General features: G+C 39.6%; 2 protein-coding genes across 2 annotated transcripts in view; one reads left to right on the forward strand and one right to left on the reverse strand.

Moving 5' to 3' along the window:
* The first annotated feature begins 2,356 nt into the window (after positions 1 to 2,356).
* cd36 (CD36 molecule (CD36 blood group)) lies at positions 2,357 to 7,555 on the forward strand. The gene is made up of 12 exons (XM_067582500.1): positions 2,357 to 2,699; positions 3,045 to 3,205; positions 3,337 to 3,481; positions 4,385 to 4,540; positions 4,649 to 4,740; positions 4,896 to 4,945; positions 5,096 to 5,165; positions 5,455 to 5,642; positions 5,786 to 5,904; positions 5,996 to 6,069; positions 6,312 to 6,366; positions 6,473 to 7,555. Exons 1-12 carry the CDS (start codon positions 2,577 to 2,579, stop codon positions 6,641 to 6,643), a joined length of 1,404 nt encoding a protein of 467 aa, XP_067438601.1. The 5' UTR covers positions 2,357 to 2,576; the 3' UTR covers positions 6,644 to 7,555.
* sema3c (sema domain, immunoglobulin domain (Ig), short basic domain, secreted, (semaphorin) 3C) overlaps positions 7,529 to 18,681 on the reverse strand; it is a 47,254-nt gene continuing 36,101 nt past the window's right edge. The window contains exons 12-18 of the mRNA XM_067582499.1: positions 17,973 to 18,195; positions 16,017 to 16,105; positions 15,164 to 15,205; positions 14,762 to 14,919; positions 13,706 to 13,773; positions 12,384 to 12,514; positions 7,529 to 10,524 (exon numbers count right to left, since the gene is read on the reverse strand). Coding sequence (XP_067438600.1) covers positions 10,105 to 10,524; positions 12,384 to 12,514; positions 13,706 to 13,773; positions 14,762 to 14,919; positions 15,164 to 15,205; positions 16,017 to 16,105; positions 17,973 to 18,195 — 1,131 coding nt within the window. The 3' untranslated portion in view covers positions 7,529 to 10,104. The remainder of the gene's footprint in view (positions 10,525 to 12,383; positions 12,515 to 13,705; positions 13,774 to 14,761; positions 14,920 to 15,163; positions 15,206 to 16,016; positions 16,106 to 17,972; positions 18,196 to 18,681) is intronic.

Raw genomic sequence — 18,681 nt, forward strand, 5'->3', positions numbered from 1 at the left:
TTGCCTTGTGAATATCGATAGCTGGAGATCATATCCAATTATCAAAACATATATGAATATATTTGAAATATTCACAGTATTATACACATGGGCTTACTGCACATCAACCCTCATCCTACCAATATATCTAACATACATCGACTGGGGTCCCTGGTGTTCCCCAGTCCACTCGATAGTGTGTGATACTTTAAATTAGGACCCGTGGCAAACATAAATTCACTAAACAGTTCCCCTTAAAACTGCACAGGTGAAATTGAGTGCTTTTGACTGGGGTCCCCCAGGACCCCAATATATTGGTATTTTTAAAAAGTAATATTGAAAACAGAAGCAGAAAACACTGATATGAAGTCATTAGGAACAAATCAACAAAGTCATTAAAAATTGGAATGATAGAATAAAGCACCTGTGAGATATGACAGAAAGTATACCTCTGGGGTCTGCGGGTACCCCAGTTGGTAGGATTAAGGTTAATATCTGATCACCTGTTTATTTACTACTACTATGTAAATTATTAGCACATATTGTTCCAACGGGAACCAAACCTCTAACAGTGTCAGTGTTAGTCCCCTATAGCTGTGCAGGACCATTGTTTGTGGTTTAAATAATTTAGCCTGTCGGACAAAGTCAAGTGTGAGTCTCCAGAGTCAACAGTCAGTCTAAAAGGTTGGCGGTGTTCACTTCAAAGTTTTCCTCACAAGTCCCTGTGGGGTAAACAGTACGTCCCTGCCTTTACATGCAATTTTCAATTCAAATGTGGCTTTTTGGGAGTACATGCAAATGTGTGGTGGTGACCTTTCCATTTCAATCCTATGCTTGGCTGGAGGTTTCCCTCTTTGTTACCTGGGCACTCTTCCAGGTTTGAGATAACAAGAGACACAGGATGTATCCCCTAGGCAAAAAAGGTTATGTCATTTTGTCTGCACAGAAATACCACAGACATGGAGTGCATTCAGGTTCTCAGAAAAGGACAGTGTTCCTGGTTATAAAAGATTTAGCTCTGCTTATACTTACATTATGAAATGTCTTTTCAGGATTCTTCTTTCAGCTGTAAACTACACATGTTTTTTTGTGTAAGGCTATGTTTATGCATATGTATACATAATGCAAGAAAGAACAACTATTGGTAAGTGGTTGTGTATCATCAGTACACTTACTTTTATGTTTTATTTACTTATTCAACCACATGATTAAATAGGCCATGAAAAAACATGTAACCCTGTCTTTTGTGTGTATGGTGATCGTTTCAGATGAATTATAAAAACCGGTTTATTAAACACACATTGAGTTTTATCCAGGTAAGTGGGGCCTTCTGTACTGAGTGTGCAGTGAATAGTGAGGAAATGGTGGGGCTGCCCTCCAGTGGTAATATGTAACCTTACAGTGCTGGAAAGCATCACAGTGTATTAAACTGGCTATGGATTGGCAATATTGTATGTTTCTGTGCAGTATAGTGGTGTGGGCTTTTAAAATATTGCCATTGTAATATGTTTTATGGCCTCCGATCAGTCTAGTTTTTTTTGTGCACAGGCTAAATCAAAGGTGGCTGTATAGTGCCACGTGTCAGGTTATATTATGGTTTAGGCAGAGTGACAATTATAATGTGACTCAAAACCTTCTGGAAATTGGACACATGCACTGACATCTTTTTTGAGAATGTGGCTTAGTTACTTTTAAATCTTAGTAAAGAGTGAGAGAGAGGACTGCACAGACTCAAACATTTGCACACCAAATGTTATATTGTTGCTGACTGTTAAAAGAACCCATGTATGTGTAAAGCATTGATTATACAATAATAAATTTAGATAAGGGAGATAAAAATGCAATTTACTTTAATATATCGCAAATACAGATAAGCCTTTCTAACTGTCGCTGCACAATGAGAACTTACTTAATCATTTATATGTTTCTGTGTTTCTGTCTGTGGTACGCTTATGTGGTTCATACCAAGGCAGAGGATGAGCAGAAATGGTAGAGGAGACAAGAGATGAATAGATAGAAAAGGTCGTATACTGTAAGAAACAGAGCAGGAGAGAATATAATAACATTTCTAAGAAGATTTTCATCATCCAGGTTATGCAAGGGATATCTGGAAATGATATCTCACATCCTCATAAGTTCTCTTGAATGAGGAGTCAAGTCCAGTTGGCTTCTTCACACTGCTGTGAATTAATATATCATTAAAAAAAACTTAATGGGATTAGAAATTAACTTCAATTTACACTGTATACTATGTTTGCCAACTGCTCTTTCAACCTTTCTCCTCAACCCACTGTAGCTGTTATCACCTGGTAAGATAGCTCTTACTGATACCTGAATAGATGTCTCTCAGCTGAACCTTAACCCCCCCATATCATTACATAACTTTCTTCATAAGAGGTCCCTGTGTGACTGCCAGAGGTGTCTGTACCTTTACCTGGCCTCGGCTGCTCTGTCATCTCCTCTGATGGTACAGCCTCCCTGTGCTGCTGCTGCACATAATAGCACACTTCACAAACACAGAGACAGAAGGAGAACAGGCTGCCAGGCAGACAGACGGACGTACGGTCGGTATCAGACGGAGGGAAACACACACAACCATGGGCTGCTGTAACAGAAGGTGCGGGCTGATAGCTGGAGCTGTTTTTGGGGCGTTGTTAGCCATCCTGGGAGGCATCCTTATCCCGCTGGGGAGCAGCATCATTGAGGGGACAGTTGAGGAGGTAAGGTGCTCAGTTTCACCCTGGGTTGGAGGATAGGGAGTAACCAAGAGTGTGAATGAGTGCGCAGAGATCAAGGTGAATCAGGAGCAATGAGAGGCGTGCGTTTTGGAAAGCTGCTTGAACTGGCACACAAGAAGCTGTGCAAAACGCCAAGTGTGCCTTGTTTGCATCCATCAAAAGAGCAGTGTCTGTGATTTTTATACACTGCAGAGAGAAATTTAAGCAGTTAAGACAATTTTTTTATAACGGAGCATCCACCCTTATTATGTATCAGTGAGGCTGCTGGCCTGCTGGCAGTCTTGAGGCATGTTAAAAATAGACTCTCTGTGTGTCTGCGGGGTTTAGGAAGCCGTCATTGAGCCTGGAACGACAGCTTATGAGAACTGGGTGTCAGCAGGGGCAAAGGTGTACAGGCAGTTCTGGTTCTTTGATGTGACAAATGCCAAGGAGGTTGTGCAGAGCGGCTCAAAGCCAGTGGTGGTACAAAAAGGACCTTATACATACATGTAAGGATGATTTTGTTAACCTCTTTTATGTCATTTTAGTTTAAGTACAGCCTCTGAAATTTGAATCATTCAGCAGTTCATCACATTTATTTAATAATCTAATCTAATGGCTACATTTCCCATTCCCTCAGGACAAGATACCTCCCCAAAGAAAACATCACATTCTACCCCAACCACACTGTCTCCTTCCTGCTGCCTCTGGGAGCCATTTTTGAGCCATCCTTGTCAGTCGGACCAGAGGAGGACATAATCACTTCCCTCAACCTGGCTGTGGCTGTACGTGAGTATCACCCCACTGTGTGGTGATTCCTGACTTGACACAACTGTACACACTCTACACTTAGCTGTACTATTTAAATCTACCTCTATTGCTCAGTCATGACAAGCTATGCCAGATCAAGCTGGGCTGCCTTGTGGTAGGTTGCAAAGTGAGATTTATTTGGAAAGTTTTAGTTTGAGTTTATGTCTCTTGAATCACTACAACAGAGGTGGCTTGCACAAAGTTAGCAAGACCCACTGTAAAAGTGGTCACAATTATGAGAATAACAACCAGATTCGAAAATACTAGAATTTTTCTTTAATTGTCCAAACACAAGCAGTCATACTAGGACTTTGCCTAAATAAAATATAATAAAATTGGCAAAATTATGATTTAAATCAAAATTTGTCAAATGGAAGAATAAGTAAATAAGAGTACTGAGCAGGCATTCATATTTTGGTTGTGTTAAAAAAAGTGTTAAGGTTTGATACCCAGCTCTATGGTTACTGTCAGTGTAATAGAGCAGAGACACTATCACTAACATTGGTGCAAAAGTGTTAAAGTGCTGTTGTGTTGGAGTCTGGACACAAGGAAGTCATAATTCACAACGCCAATCTTTGATTATCTGTACAGTATGCCTTCCCTTCAAACTTTGATAAGTCTTAAAAGATGAGTGTCAGCAATTCCAATGAGATCCTCCATTTGTAAGTCTTTATGTAGTATCACAGTCATAAAAGAGGATTATTTTCTGGCTTATCTCATGAGGCGACAGCAGCAGTTGTGTGCACAGCAGTTTTGCATGTGTATCATGATGAAACGATATCGTTACCTTTTAAAACTGACATCGTCAGTGATGAAGAGATGATAATTTCCTGACTTTTTCGAATGTAAAGATGAATGATTTTGATTTTTTTTTTCAGGGAGCTTATTCATTAGTACCCAAATTGCTACATTTTTTGCTGGAGGGGCGGATGAAGGCAACCAACTCCTCCTTGTTCCAGCAGCGTACAGTTAAGGAATTGCTGTGGGGTTACAGAGACCCCTTATTGAATGGAACTGTGGGCCTATTTGCACCTGTAAGTAAACACAGATATTATAGCTTTACTCTTTACAAAAGCCACCCAGTGACACTTCAGTAATGACACGATTTAATCAATTCATTAGATGAAATGTCTTTTCTCTAGTACAATGGCACCTATGATGGTTACTACAATGTCTACACGGGAAAGGATGACATCTCCAAAGTGGCAACAATTGACAGCTGGAGGGGAGAGAAGTGAGTCCAGTTATCAATAAAGTGTCAACAATCTTTTAATCAGGTTGTACAGATTTTGACAAGTGAGATTCCTGATGTTTTTTTGAAAAAAAGAAGAAGTTATATTTAAGACAGTTTAATCAAGTTTATCTAACATATTTAATTTCACCCTACAGGAGCTTAGATTTCTGGGACGACCAGTACTGTAACATGATCAATGGGACAGGTGTGGCTCATTCAGTTTTGTGTATTATATAAAAGAAATAAGCTGCATGACTATTTTTCTGAACCTCACTATTTTTTTGAACACACTTCTACAGATCTAAATGTAGATGAGTCACTTTTCTAATCAGATTTCTCCTCCTCTCTTTCTCAGATGCTTCTTCCTTCCATCCCTTTGTGGAAAAGAAGGAGGCTCTCTATTTCTTCTCATCAGACATCTGCAGGTGATGAAGAGTTTCATTATCTGGGAGCTATTTCATCGACTCGAGTCTGACTATGCTTTGCTAACATTAATTGGGCCAGTAAATGTTAATGATGGGAGATTTAATACAGAAGTGCAATCTTTTCCTCTCAGTAACCACCAGAGGTCAGAGCTTTCCAATGCCAAAATACAGTCATATACTGTATTGAGAAAGTCTGAATGGAGTTAAAACACAGACCCAAAGATTGATGATACATGAGATTAGTTAAGGGAAGACTCTTGATCGAATCTCTGTGTTGCTTCATCTTCAGGTCAGTGTCAGCCAGCTTTCAGAAAAGCATGGATCTGAAAGGGATTGAAGTGTACCGCTACACTCTAAAGCCGTCCACCTTGGCCGCCCCTACGGAAAACCCAGACAACAAGTGTTTCTGCAGAGATCTAACGATCACCAAGAACTGCACCATGGCCGGAGTATTAGACATCAGCTCCTGTCAAGGCGGTCAGTTAACATTTGTTTTGTTGAGGTTTTTCTGTTGAGTTGAGAGTGCAGGAAGTTCAGGCACCCCAGAACTTTCCTCTACTGTTTTATCAATTAGCTAAGCAGCTTTGCATTTTTAACTGTCACTGTTGTCATTTGAACAGGAAAACCTATCTACATCTCTTTGCCGCACTTCCTTTATGGCAGTCCATCCCTAACAGAGGACGTGCTGGGCCTCAATCCCAACGAGGAGCAGCATTTCACCTTCCTGGATGTGGAACCTGTAAGAACCCTTAAACTTTCATCTTCATGAATTTTGACTGTCTGGAGCAGTAACTCTGATGCAAGCTTTTATTATGTTATTTTCCCACCAGACAACTGGATTTACCTTAAGGTTTGCTAAGAGAATTCAAGTGAATATGATGTATGGACCATCAAAGATCATCACGTAAGTCGTGTTTCACCTTTTTAATGACAAATATTTTTTGTGAAGTACGCTTATTTGCTTTCTTTCCAAGAGTTGGATGAGAAGATTGATACTAACCATAACCTGAGTGGTACTGATGTTCTCATCTGACTCTCTGCAAGAAAGCAAATAAGCATATTTCTCAAAGTGTCAAACTATTCCTTTAAGAAAGTTTTAGACAGAACCATGCACAGAATGACAAGTAATACATTTTCTCCATGCAGGGTGCTTAAGAAAGTCAAGGATTATACCATATTCCCTCTTGTTTGGCTGAATGAGGTAAGATAAAAAATGGAGTCCTGCCATCATGAAGAGTACTGTCTTTTGCCTTAGGATTTATGTTAATCAGTTGGTCTCCCTTCCTCTGTCTCCATCTATGTACCAGACGGCTGCACTGGATGACGAAACAGCAGAAATGTTTAAAGAGAAGCTTGTCTACCCTGTCCAGATGTTGGATATTATACAGAATACACTGCTGGGCATAGGTGTGGCCATCTTCTTGATTTGTCTCATCTCCTACTGTGTGGTGAGGAGGAAGGAAGGAAAGCTTGTGTGAATAAGTCATGCAGACGTGTCTGATGTGCGTGAGCTGCGGAGCACAGTGCATACAAGCTGCTATGGGACATCAAACCTTTTGATATAGACTTGCACTTTTTTGTAATTTCAGTGTTATTTATAACGTCATACTTCCTTTGATACAAGGGGGGGATACTGTGATTTTGTAAAGAGCTGAATTACCTTGCCAAGTATTATTTAACTGCAATTATCACTGTAACATACAAACTCAATCAGGGATTTCTAGAGGGAGAACAAGTGGAGACTCCTCTGAACTGTCATGTTATTAATCCTTTAGATATCCACACAGAGAGAGAAATTGGTTTCTTCAACAAGCTATAAAAGAATATGTAGTCAATAATGCAAATTCTAATCTTGCGCAAATGTTCATATCCTTTGCAGAACTAGTGTCTTCAAAATAAATAAAAGCTGAAAAAGAGCTTTTCATTGGGTTTCATATTCCTGGTATTGGATTGTTCTTACCCATCACCAGTGTATCAGAGCTAGTGTACATCCCCCTGGGCTCAAAATACAGCTGAGACTGTACCACTGCTGAAACAAACCTCTGCACTGTGCATGCTGAGGCAAGAATTATTCAGTTTCCTCTTTACCTTGAGTGGTCCATAAATCAAAAAGAGTAATAAAAAATGGGCTGGGGGATGATTATACTGTGGTTATGACTGGTACTTGGGTTTGTTTGGTGAGAAAGCAGTATTTCTGACCAGCAGGGGGCCTCTCTTTGGTTTTATGGGTTTTAAATGACCTTCTGCAGCCCCATGGGTTTCTTTGATTTTACTGTTGAGTCTGAATCTTATATGTCACACATACGAGGAAGTGCCTCACTGAGATTAAAACAGACAAGGCTTTTGACAAGCCTGAAACCCTGTCAAGCTTCCATGTTTTATTAAACCCATACATTTTCAAAGTTGTCTAAATTTTCTCTTCATAGCAGTACATTAGAACTGTTATCATATAGCATGCTATGCTACACCATGGAATATATGAGAAAACAGAACAAAGTTGTATTAACAGAGAGAGAAAGTTCTAATTTAGAAAATAACCCAGACTCAAAGATGGCGCCTATTCAATCGAATGAAAATTGATTTTATTTTTCCGCTGCAATACCACAAGTGACCACTAAAAATTAGCGGCAAGACTGAGCAGTGCCGCCATATCCAGCTTTCTTAATACATCCATGGTACATAAGCACAGCAGTGCTTAAATGCTAACGTCAACATGCTAGCATGCTCACACTGATAAGGTTAACATTCTGATGTTTAGTAGGTATAATGTTTACCATATTCACTTTCATAGTTTAGCGTGTTAGCATGCTACCATTTGCTAATTAGCACTAAACACAAAGTACATACAGCTGGGGTTGATGGGAATGTCTGAGGTTGATAGTTTTGCTCATATTTAGTCATAAACCAAAATACTGGATACATTGAAATTATGACCTGATAACTGTGCTTAATGTAAAGTTTAAGGATCACCAAAGTTTTAGGATACATCATCTGGGTACCATGAATGTCTGTACAAAATTTTGAGCCACTCTATTGAATAGATGTTGAGATATTTGACCAGAATAGAACAACTTTGACCTGCTGGTGGCGCTAGCGGAAAGGTCAGAGGATCACCAAATATTTCAGTCACGACCAAAGTGGTAGATGGACCAAACATTGCAATCAAATATATCTAGAATATATATCAATCAAATATATTCTAACAATAAATTATATGATCTCTCTGTAAAATTGAGATACATCTGAACAGGTTTATTCAGGCTATCATTACATTAATAAATAGAAATACATATGTTTCATAACACTGAAAGTACACTGAGCTGAAGTTGACATGATACTGGTCACACAGTTTTATTAAACATGTAGCAGAGATCTGTACGAGGGAAGGTACAACTAGAAAATCTTTTCTCAAAATGAAAACAATACTGTATATCTCTGCAATTTGCAGATACAGTCATAGTTAGTTGGTGAAATACAGTATGTTGAAATTATATACACAAAGAAAACACATTTTCACAAAACTCAGCACAACTTTAAATAAAAAACGATGAAACAAACAAAAAAAAAATACTCTGTACACAAGCAACAAATAATCTCTATCTACATTAACTATGCTTCTAAAAAAAAAGAAGTATCTATTCACATATGTCAAATGGTCTATCACAGACTACCTCACTAATAATTACTATTTCTGAAGTAAGTATATCCACCTTGCTTTGTAGAATGTGGAAACTTGGATCCAAAGAAGGAAACTGTACTTTATAATGTAGACTCCATATTTCCAGGTATTACACTAATATACAGTATTTAACCGAAGGCAAAAACTGAAATGTGCATATCTGCTCGTTTGGTTGTTAAATGTAATCCAGGAAAGGATTAAGAGACCTCTACATTGCTGATGCATTTCTATAAACATGCTTCTGTGCTGTAAACAAGAGAAGTACGATACAATATGCGGCTGAATTACAGTGAGGCCAATTTTCTTACATGTGCGTCTGAGTAATAGGAATAAATACAAGAGAGATCATGTAAGATGTGTACAGCTCATACAGAATTTCATATTCTACTCAGTATTTTACTATCTCTGTTTGGGTGACATCTGCACTGGATGTTCAAAGGTTTGGCCTTTGAAGTAATAAATCTTAAATTGCATCACTGCAATACAACACTTTTTTTTTATTGGGGCCACTTGCCATCTGTGCTGTGTATGAGCAGTGCTATTGTAGGCAGCGTGTTTACAAATTGACTTTATATTATCCCACATGAGCCCATAGAGCCCTGTAGTTTTCACTGAAGAGAGTACAACTTTTGTTAGTCAAAAAGTAAATATACGAATGTGGGTAGAATCTAATAAAATACAAGTATAATATCAAGAGAGGACACTCACTGTCAAACATGCATCTGTCTCCCTTTTTTTTTTATCCCTTTTCAATCTCTTCTATTTGTTATCTTGATAAAATTACCTCCCTATTTATTTCAACAAAGAGCAACTCCATTGTAAGCCAGTATACGGCCTGTTTAATTTCCCCTCTAATATTTAAAATATGATAAGATCATTGACAATAGCTGCGACTCAAGGTGTATTATCATAAGCAATATCAGCCGAGACCACAGTTTATTAGTGGCACTCAGGATAGGACCACTTCAGTTTGTGGAGTAACTGCGGACAGCAAATGAATGGCTTGTGGGTGCCCGTGCGTGTGTGTATTTGTGTAAGTCACAGCCATCTGGTCACAGTGCCTCACTCATGCATTCTGTCGAAGAGAAGGAGATATTGCAGAATAACAGCTTTCCGCAACCACCTCCTCATCTTACTGTACATCCACAGTGCAGCTCTGCAGTTTGAGATGAGAGTTGGAAAAATGAGGATGTGTAACTGCCTGGAAAGGAACAAAGAAAGATGTGCATGTCAGTTTCTGCAGCTGCCAGCCTCCCTGTGTCAGACCTCTGGGAGGTGATTGCGGCGGTTGCGGCTCTTCCTCCGGTCAAGCAAAGGCTTCAGTTTGGCCAGATCCCCTCTGAGTGGTCCAGGCGGCTGAGGCTGCTGCGGCCTCTGCTGAAGATTCTGGAGCTCCTTCCTCTCTTTGCAGTATTGTTGTACAGCCAGACTCTCTGCAGGGCTGAACGCTTCCAACAGGGCCTTAGGGTGCAATGAGCTGGCCCACGCCCACGGTGACTGCTGCTTGTCTGTCAGCACGCTCACCATGGCTTCACTTAGCACGCGCAGACGGATCTTGGCGACGGTGCGTTTGAAGCTGTTCTCTGTGGTCAGGCAGTAGTATAGGCCCTGGTCAGACAGCTGGACGGAGCGGATGAGGAGGCCGTGCTCGCTGGAAATGACACGATCACTCAGCTTCACCTGTAGTTGGCACAATTAGTTTGTGTCATAACCCCATTTACACAGTGAATTGGACCAGAAATACAAACATGCTGTCAACAGACACGTGACAAATCAAATGAAAAACCTGAATAAATTAGTGGAGAAACATAATAAATGCAGATGTGAGGGGTCACTGAATGGTTTGATGATTTGTTAAAATATGCTATGGCCTTTGCAGTCATCAGCTCTCAACCCATTTCAACATGTTATACCAGAAGCTAGAGAGCTTTAGTTTCACATTCAAGAACTTGTATTCTTCTCTTTACAAACTATGAAGTGACTGAAGAAAACCCTGAAAAAAATCTGATGTACAAATAATCAAAAACTAGAATGGATGTGTAACTGTTTTCCAAAAATTTCGGAAAAAAGGCAAGACAAACTAATTATTCTTTCCTCAATTATAGATTTCTCTTAAACATATACTTAACTAGAAAAGGCAACATGTTCTGAAAACATTTTATATGTACTTGCTGTTAAAAACTACAATTATTGTAAGACGTTTAAGAATAAGCACTTAAAGGTGCAGTATGTAAAATTTAGTGGCATCTAGCAGAATGGACTTGGCACAAATGGCATATAATATTCATAAGTATGTTTTAATTAGAGTATAATCATCTGAAAATAAGAATTGTTGTGTTTTTGTTACCTCAAAATGAGCCATTTATATCTGCATAGGGAGCAGACCCTGCCATATTGCACCGCCATGTTTCTACAGTAGCTCAGAACAGACAAACCAAACACTGGCTCTAGAGAGGGCCTTTCGTGTTTTTTGCAAGTTTCGTGGCCACTGTAGTTTCTCTTACACACATGGAAGTAGAGGATGAAGGGGAAGGGTATTCAGTTGGTTGTAATCTGTAACTTTACTGCTAGATGCTACTAAATGCTACACACTGGTCCTTTAAAAGAGTTGAAGTGTTAATTTATATGTAAGTGCTCATTGAAGAATCAGTTGAAGTTAAAGTGTTGAAAGGAGTTGGTTGAAATCGAAAAGTGTAGGTGATAGTTGAAGTGGAAAAAATTTGTGCTACTTCAATAAATGAATTTTGTTGTAGACTAGAACATTTGAAAGTCTCGTATGTGATTAATGTGAATGTGTATTTTTGGATTTTATAAAGTATAATATAAAAAAAATGTATATGTTGCATGCTGGATTTGGTGCATATTCATTTGCAGTGTCTTACAAGTCCATGCAGGCTCATAAGTTTAAAATAACTGATGCTCAGATGCTAAATGCACAACTGTTAACTCCTTTTCACTGACTTTAGTTTGGAAAAGACTCACACTAAAACTTAAGTGATGTATTTTAAGGCAAATGTCTGTTCTCAAGGGGGAAATGGCTATAATGACCATTATTCTAAAAATACTCTACAGAGGTGAAAGCAAGGTCCATAAAAGATGTCTTTATCATGCAGGCGCTCTCATGCCCAACTTTATATAATCTGTCACAGCCTTTCAAAGTGCTCACATCGTTTAACGGTTGTCAAATATTTGTGAAGTGTTTCCCCGCTGACAATCGAGTCATTAGTCAAGGTCCATATCGTGTTTGATATGTATCAGCGCTCATTATTATGCTCTACTGCCTGTAAGCGCTCACGGTGTCATTCCTCAGGCGATACAAGGCCAGATCAAGTGTGTGAGCACATATGACGTGTTTAATGTTTGATGTAATATTTAACCAAACATTGCAGCAACCTCTCATGGATCAAAAAAAAGGACATTTAATCAGTCACATCTCAAGGGCTTTTCATTGTGTCCTTTTCTCCACATTAGGTTGTCGTATATTACAACTAAAGCTGGCTGTGACGTTGATTTTTGACCTCTTTAAATCTCAAACCGACCTCTTTTCTTCTGTCATTGTCCCTGTGAATAAGCCAGCGGATAGAGGCCTGGGGAGACTTGGGCAGACACTCCAGGAAGGTGGTGTTGTTTTTCACGCCAAACTGCGTCATCTCCACTGCGTTCCTGTAGGCTATCAGACACACAAACACACACACACACACACAGAGTCAAGGGAGGTACATCAGACTTGCTGACAGACACAAACCCCACAGATGGATGCAAATCTGTCTCAAGTCCCAACAGTGGGATTGAAATGTTGACACAAAGCTTAGTCCAACACCTGCAGCACAACCAAACTCCACCCAGATTTCGTCAGTTTCTACAGACTAGCAAAACAACCTTCAGTGCATCAGACCACCTCAGTTTTGTCTCATTTATCATGTCATTTTTGATGCAGCAAAATGGTTCATCACTCAGCTGGATATATGACAGGTCCATGACTAATTAGCAGTAATGGCCATCTGGTCGGTTCCCCAAGCTCATGTTAATTTAGAGATGTAAACTGTTCACGGAAATGGAGCACTCTGGGGAGCAAATCCTCTCCTCTCATTAAACTGCACCATGCCAGTTGACTGGGTGAATTTTCATGAGGGATGTTGTGCAGTACCTGGACTCACAAACACCCCTGAGCAGGTACATGAACACATAGACAGACACACAAACTCAAGTAAGTTTGTCTGTGCAAATGTGAACCTTTTGTGGTAGTACATGACAATGTTACTGCAAATGTCCTTTTACAAATAATATGTATCTTAAGTTACTAAGTATTTAGTATTTATTTAGTAAGTATTTAAAGGTGCAGTATTGATTATCTTTGGCCATTTGGGGGCAGAAGAACTCAACAGAGTTGTAAAAACACAACATCAGACATACTATCGCTTTACATTTGTTACAGCTGACAAACAGTTTCCTTTTTACACATCCAGCAAAAAAGTAGCAACATAGCATGCATTTGGAGTTGTGTTTCTGTTTGACTAATGTTTTAAAATGTTCACTGTTTTTTTTTGTTTTAGCTCTAATTTGGTCTCCACTAACTCCTGAGAAAGATATCTGGCTTTTCACCAACTAGCTGCTTTTTTTTAGCCAGCTACTTGCTAACTTTGTTGGCTGTTCGGTGCTGGGCAGGTAGGGTACACTGGATTTATTAGAGCTATTTTGCTGAAAACAGCTGCCTGCTACCTTGGGGCTGATGAGTGCATAATTTGGGAGCTATAAAACCAAAACAACAAGCTAAAACAGGCTAAAAAGGTGTGTAGAGCTGAGAGGAAATGCAAAGTCCTTTATTAATATAAAAAATATTGATGAGCGCAGGTTTAATCACCTTTTAGGTTGAATCCTCTGCATTGAGTGAGTGGATTTCCATGTATAATGTCCTGCCTCCTGCTTCTCCTAAAAGGAAAACAATGACCAATAATTATGAAGACACTGTAGCAAAATGCAGAATTAAATATACAATGATATCAACCTCCCTCCTGATATGTTCTGATATTAAAATTGCAGAGGGAACAGTCAGCGCCAAAACAATGAGGAAAATCTGACTGTATTATTCCATCAGTGGTGAACACTCATATTAACAGCTTGAGGAGAAGAGCATGTAAACAGCTGACACTTTTCAGACACGTTTTTTTGCAGGAAAATGAGGTCTGCACTTTTGTTCTGTGACCAAACTAAACTTGACCCGAGTTTGACTGGAATGTCAAGAGGCAGGCAGCTGGTCCTCAAAGAGACCGGAGGAGTATCGGTTTAGAGGCGAGGTGTCACTCATACCTCCTTGTCTGTGTTATGTCTAGACAGACAGGGGAAACAACAAAAGCAGAATTAATGACGACTTCCATTGAAGTGTGTTCTGAAGGACTCCAGTCATGTCATCTTTTTGACCTCACAAGTTGTGAGCTGCTGCCAATTTTGTGAAATGAACGCATCTTAATTCAGTTCTTATCCATCATATTGTTGTATATTACCCGCTGCCACATTCAATATATGTAACATTTCATATTTGTGGTATAACTGATGAATACTACTTTAGTTGTCTACTGCAACACCAAAACCTCTAGATTTTCATGTCAAATTTGGCAAAATTCAATGCAAATCTATGGGAAACTATTCAAACATTTCCACTATGCAAATGTTTATTTAACACTTGTGAAAGTTTTGACCAGCTGTCCCCATGCATGGGCTCCGTAATCAACAACTGTCAGCACTTACTAACACTGAAAAATTTGCTTTAGAGCTTAAAAGTGCTTGCAGAACCATTACCACACTCCCAAAAGAAAAATTCTTGCTGGACTCTAAATACTTATTAACGTGGAATTTAAAGACACTGAATACTAGCAAAACACCTCAGTTATGAACCCTAAAATTGCAAACCTTTGTGTACCTTTTGCCAGTAGGATAGAAGCGGGAGCAACTGAGCCCATCCCAGGCACAGTAAGGGTCTCTGGCGAGGCAGCAGTCAGCGCAAGCCGAGCCGTAAGCTTGACAACGGTGCAGGGAGACCTGCGAGACCCCGAACTCGGAGCTGACGTACAGCTGTTGCTGTAAAGTAAACAGTTCAAATGTCAGCCACCCTGTTTGTCTTAATAAGTGGCTGGCTGACAGGAAAATGAGGCAGAGCACCGAAACAATTATGGCTTATTATTTCCTTGCCTTTGGGAGGCTTATTATGCACAGGAGATTTCAGTTTCATGCATTACATAGTAGCCACAGACAATGAATACCATATTAAAACAATAAAATTGTACTTAATGTGTGGAAAAAAACAAGGTTAGAGGAAACTTACTTTTTTTGAGGATATTCTCAAGTTTGTAACAGGAGCTTTGTTCTGGAAAATAGTACATACAAGTAGTAAGTTCAGAGCTTTTACACAATTAACTCTATCAAAAATGGAAAAGAATACTGTAGTTTTGGGGTATCTGCTTATTTGCCTCCTTGTCGAGAGTTAGATGAGAAAATCAGTACCATGTTCATGTTTGCATGGCAAATATGAAGTGTACAAGGACTGGAAACAGCTAGCTAAAGGTAACAAAATCTTCCTACCAGCACCTCTAAAGGTCACTAATTAAAACATTATATCTCTGCTGATTCATTTGTACAAAAAACAAAGTGTAAAAGAAACATGTTGTGTTAGTGGTATCAATCTTTTAATCTAACTCTCGGCAAGAGGGGTTCCCAAAATGTTGTGGTATAACCCTAATGAGCAGCTTATCAGACTTTTTGAATAAAGAAAAAAGTCTGATAAGGTGCAAAAAAACAGAGAAAGCATCTGTCTGCTGAGTGCTATACTTCAGCTGCAGTGAAAGATCAGAGGCTTTTACACCTGATTACAGGTTATCGCACTTTTAGTGATTCAAGCTACATCAGCAGGCCAAGATAAAACCGTGGGTGCAAAGGTTCAACATGGGGCAACAACCAGACTCTTGTTGATGTTAGCATGTTTCCCATCACTTTACATTGCACTACACTGCAGACCATCCATCTCCTAAATGCCACCCTGTCTTTGTCTGTCTGCCCCTGGTCTTTGTGTTGTGGCCAAGTGCACCCTCCTCCTCCTCCCTGCCTTTGATTTGGTAGAAAGAAAAGGGATGAAAGTGAGAGAAGAAAAAAAAAAAGGGGGAGAAATACAGACAGCAGACCTTAAACACTTCCAGCTCCTCCAGGATCAGATCTTCATGCAAGGAATGATTGGTTGGCAGCACAATCACCTTCTGTATTGTACCTTTGTCTGGGGGCAGAAAGGAGACATGTCATGAGTTATAACCAGACATACATTTAACAACCATATGAAACAAATATGGCTGCACACACTCGACAAAGACTGCCCAGAGATGTGTGCCGTCAGCGATAAAAAAACAAACTTAAAGTCCATTGCCAGTGTTTGCTTTTGAATTAAGCATGATAGCCATGACCAGTCTCCATAGCAAAATTAGCAATGGCAGGAGCAGGAATGGAGGCTATTAAAACCCACACAAGGGAGGACAAGGGCCACGAAAAGGGCAAAATGCAACACTACCACTATCAATAAGGCTGCTTTGTCCCGAGAGTTGGAGCAACAAAGCGGGAGGAAGGAGTTACAGTAACAGCTCCTGGAAATGCCTGATAAGAGCGTCTCCCTCATCCTTGGAACAAAGCACTGTCTCAGGCCCCGGCTATGGCCAGACAGCACTGGCTTCTCTTCAAGAATCCAGGCAGGAGAAACAGAACAGAGAGGCTGCCTGATAAACACAAGCAGCTGTGAGAGAGAATCCCAGGGCTGCTTGCTGAATGCAAACATGTGCACACGTGGACAAGCACCAGTACGAATGCACACTCGGTAATGTGTGCACATATATTATTCTGTTTAAACGTTGTGTAAAGACTATAGGCATATCCAGATACAGGTGTAATGCTGTCAATCATTTAATCTCTTTTTAAAAACATAAGGTGAGATAATGCTTTTCTAAAATGTTATAACATCTTGAAATTGCTGATGTCAAGATTGGCATTTGATTAGAAAAAAAAGAAAAAATTGCAAAGGCAAGGAAAATTATATCACCAGCAGGTTATTTTACCAGATTAAAGAACATAAGACCATAAAAGCTCAAAGTCCTCTTTTCAAGAACTTTGCCGTGTCACGTTGACTTTGACCTACTTATGGCATAATTTATGCTACATGCTGAGTTATATTGTCACATCTGTGTTCTTAAATCAGCTACCACACCAACAGTGTACTATCCCCTTTGTTATCTGTTTATCTGATAACCAGCTGTGGCAATGGGACTCCAGTCAACAATCATATACTTACGAAACATGACGGTGGCAACTCCCAAAATAGATAGACCTTATCAGTCTTTGTTTTTGCATGTATTTTAGCTGCCTGTTTATAGGATTGTGGTGACTGTGGTGGTAACACAGTCTTAAGAAAGGACTGATAATGCCCTGAAGCCATGACGCAGGTATTAATTCATTCATTTTGAGAATTGGACACTGGAATAGCATTTTCCAATGCCACTGTTTTTGAATTTTCTGCAAATTACAGAATTAAATACACAATGATAACAACTTCTATCCTTGTATGTTCTTCTGATATTAAAACTGCAGAGGGAGCAGTCAGTGCCAAAGCAATGAGGAAAATCTGACTGTTTTATTCCATCAGGGGTGCACACTCATATTAATAGTTTGAGGAAAAGAGCATGTAAACAGCTGACACATTTCAGACACATTTTTTTGCAGGAAAATTAGGTCTGCACTTTTGTTCTGCGACCAAACTAAACTTGTTCTGGGGGAAATAGAAATATCTTGAAATATAGTCCTGCAGATTGCTCCCTTAGTATGACGATAACCGCCTGATAATCACTTGATTTGAAAGAAATTCTTGGAACAACTATTTTTTGGAATCACATGGAATTTAAGACTAATGTGGATACTTCTGTGTTTTGACTTTTGCATGATTTTGTGCTTTGATGTGATTTTAACACATACAGTCAAGCTGTCTTTGTGGTCAGCAAACTGTGATATGCACAGCACATGAAATGTGCAATGCAACTGCTTTATAAAGCAGACAGACCTATTTGTGCTCTACTAAAAACTGCAGAATCTGTGAACATTCATACCTGTGCCCAGGAAGAGCACTTGGTAGTTGCCGTCTGCAGCCATGACCTGGTCCACAGCCACTGATGTGTATTTGTAGTCTGCATTGGTACGAACCACCAGAGGTCTCCTCCCCACTGGGTATATGGGGTTGAACATGACAGGATGGTTCCGTACGAAGGTCACCACGTCATCTGGGAACTCTTTGGTTGTCTGGATGTCAGGTGTGAAGGCTCCACCAGGGCACTGGAGAACAACAGGTAAAAAAGTGTGAAAAATGTATTTATTAATAAGGGATATGGTCAAGTAGTTATTTAGATAATAGACAGCACAACACATCCTCAAAATTAAACAACAGTATAGGCCAAAAATTCGGCAAACATGACCTATCGTTATGTTTACGCCATCTAGTGGCCGTAGTGATGCACTCCAGAACGACCTATTGGACCTAATGTGCCGCTTTTCAAGACTGTCACAAAATAATTATGTTTTATGATGTTACAACATTGTAGTTAGCTGGTTAGGTTTAGGCACACAAAACACTTGGTAAGGGTTAGGGAAAGAGCATGGTTTGGGTTAAAATGATCGCTTGAAATGTGGTTTATTCTTCCTTAAAGCAGTGGTTCTCAAAGTGGGATCTGGGGACCCCCAGGAGTTCATGACGGGGTTCTAGGGGGTCCCTAGCAAAAAGGGCAATAATTCATTTTCAATATAACTCCATTCATAAGTAAC

The sequence above is a fragment of the Thunnus thynnus genome, chromosome 23 (assembly GCF_963924715.1).
Source record: "Thunnus thynnus chromosome 23, fThuThy2.1, whole genome shotgun sequence".
NCBI lineage: Eukaryota > Metazoa > Chordata > Actinopteri > Scombriformes > Scombridae > Thunnus > Thunnus thynnus.

What these genes read in the sequence shown, in the direction of transcription:
- cd36 (XM_067582500.1), top strand. Translation starts at nt 2,577, where the DNA reads ATGGGCTGCTGTAACAGAAGGTGCGGGCTGATAGCTGGAGCTGTTTTT. An exon ending in CCCTCAACCTGGCTGTGGCT is followed by an intron (nt 3,482 to 4,384) that starts GTACGTGAGTAT and finishes TTTTTTTTTCAG; the next exon opens with GGAGCTTATTCATTAGTACC. An exon ending in CTGTGGGCCTATTTGCACCT is followed by an intron (nt 4,541 to 4,648) that starts GTAAGTAAACAC and finishes TCTTTTCTCTAG; the next exon opens with TACAATGGCACCTATGATGG.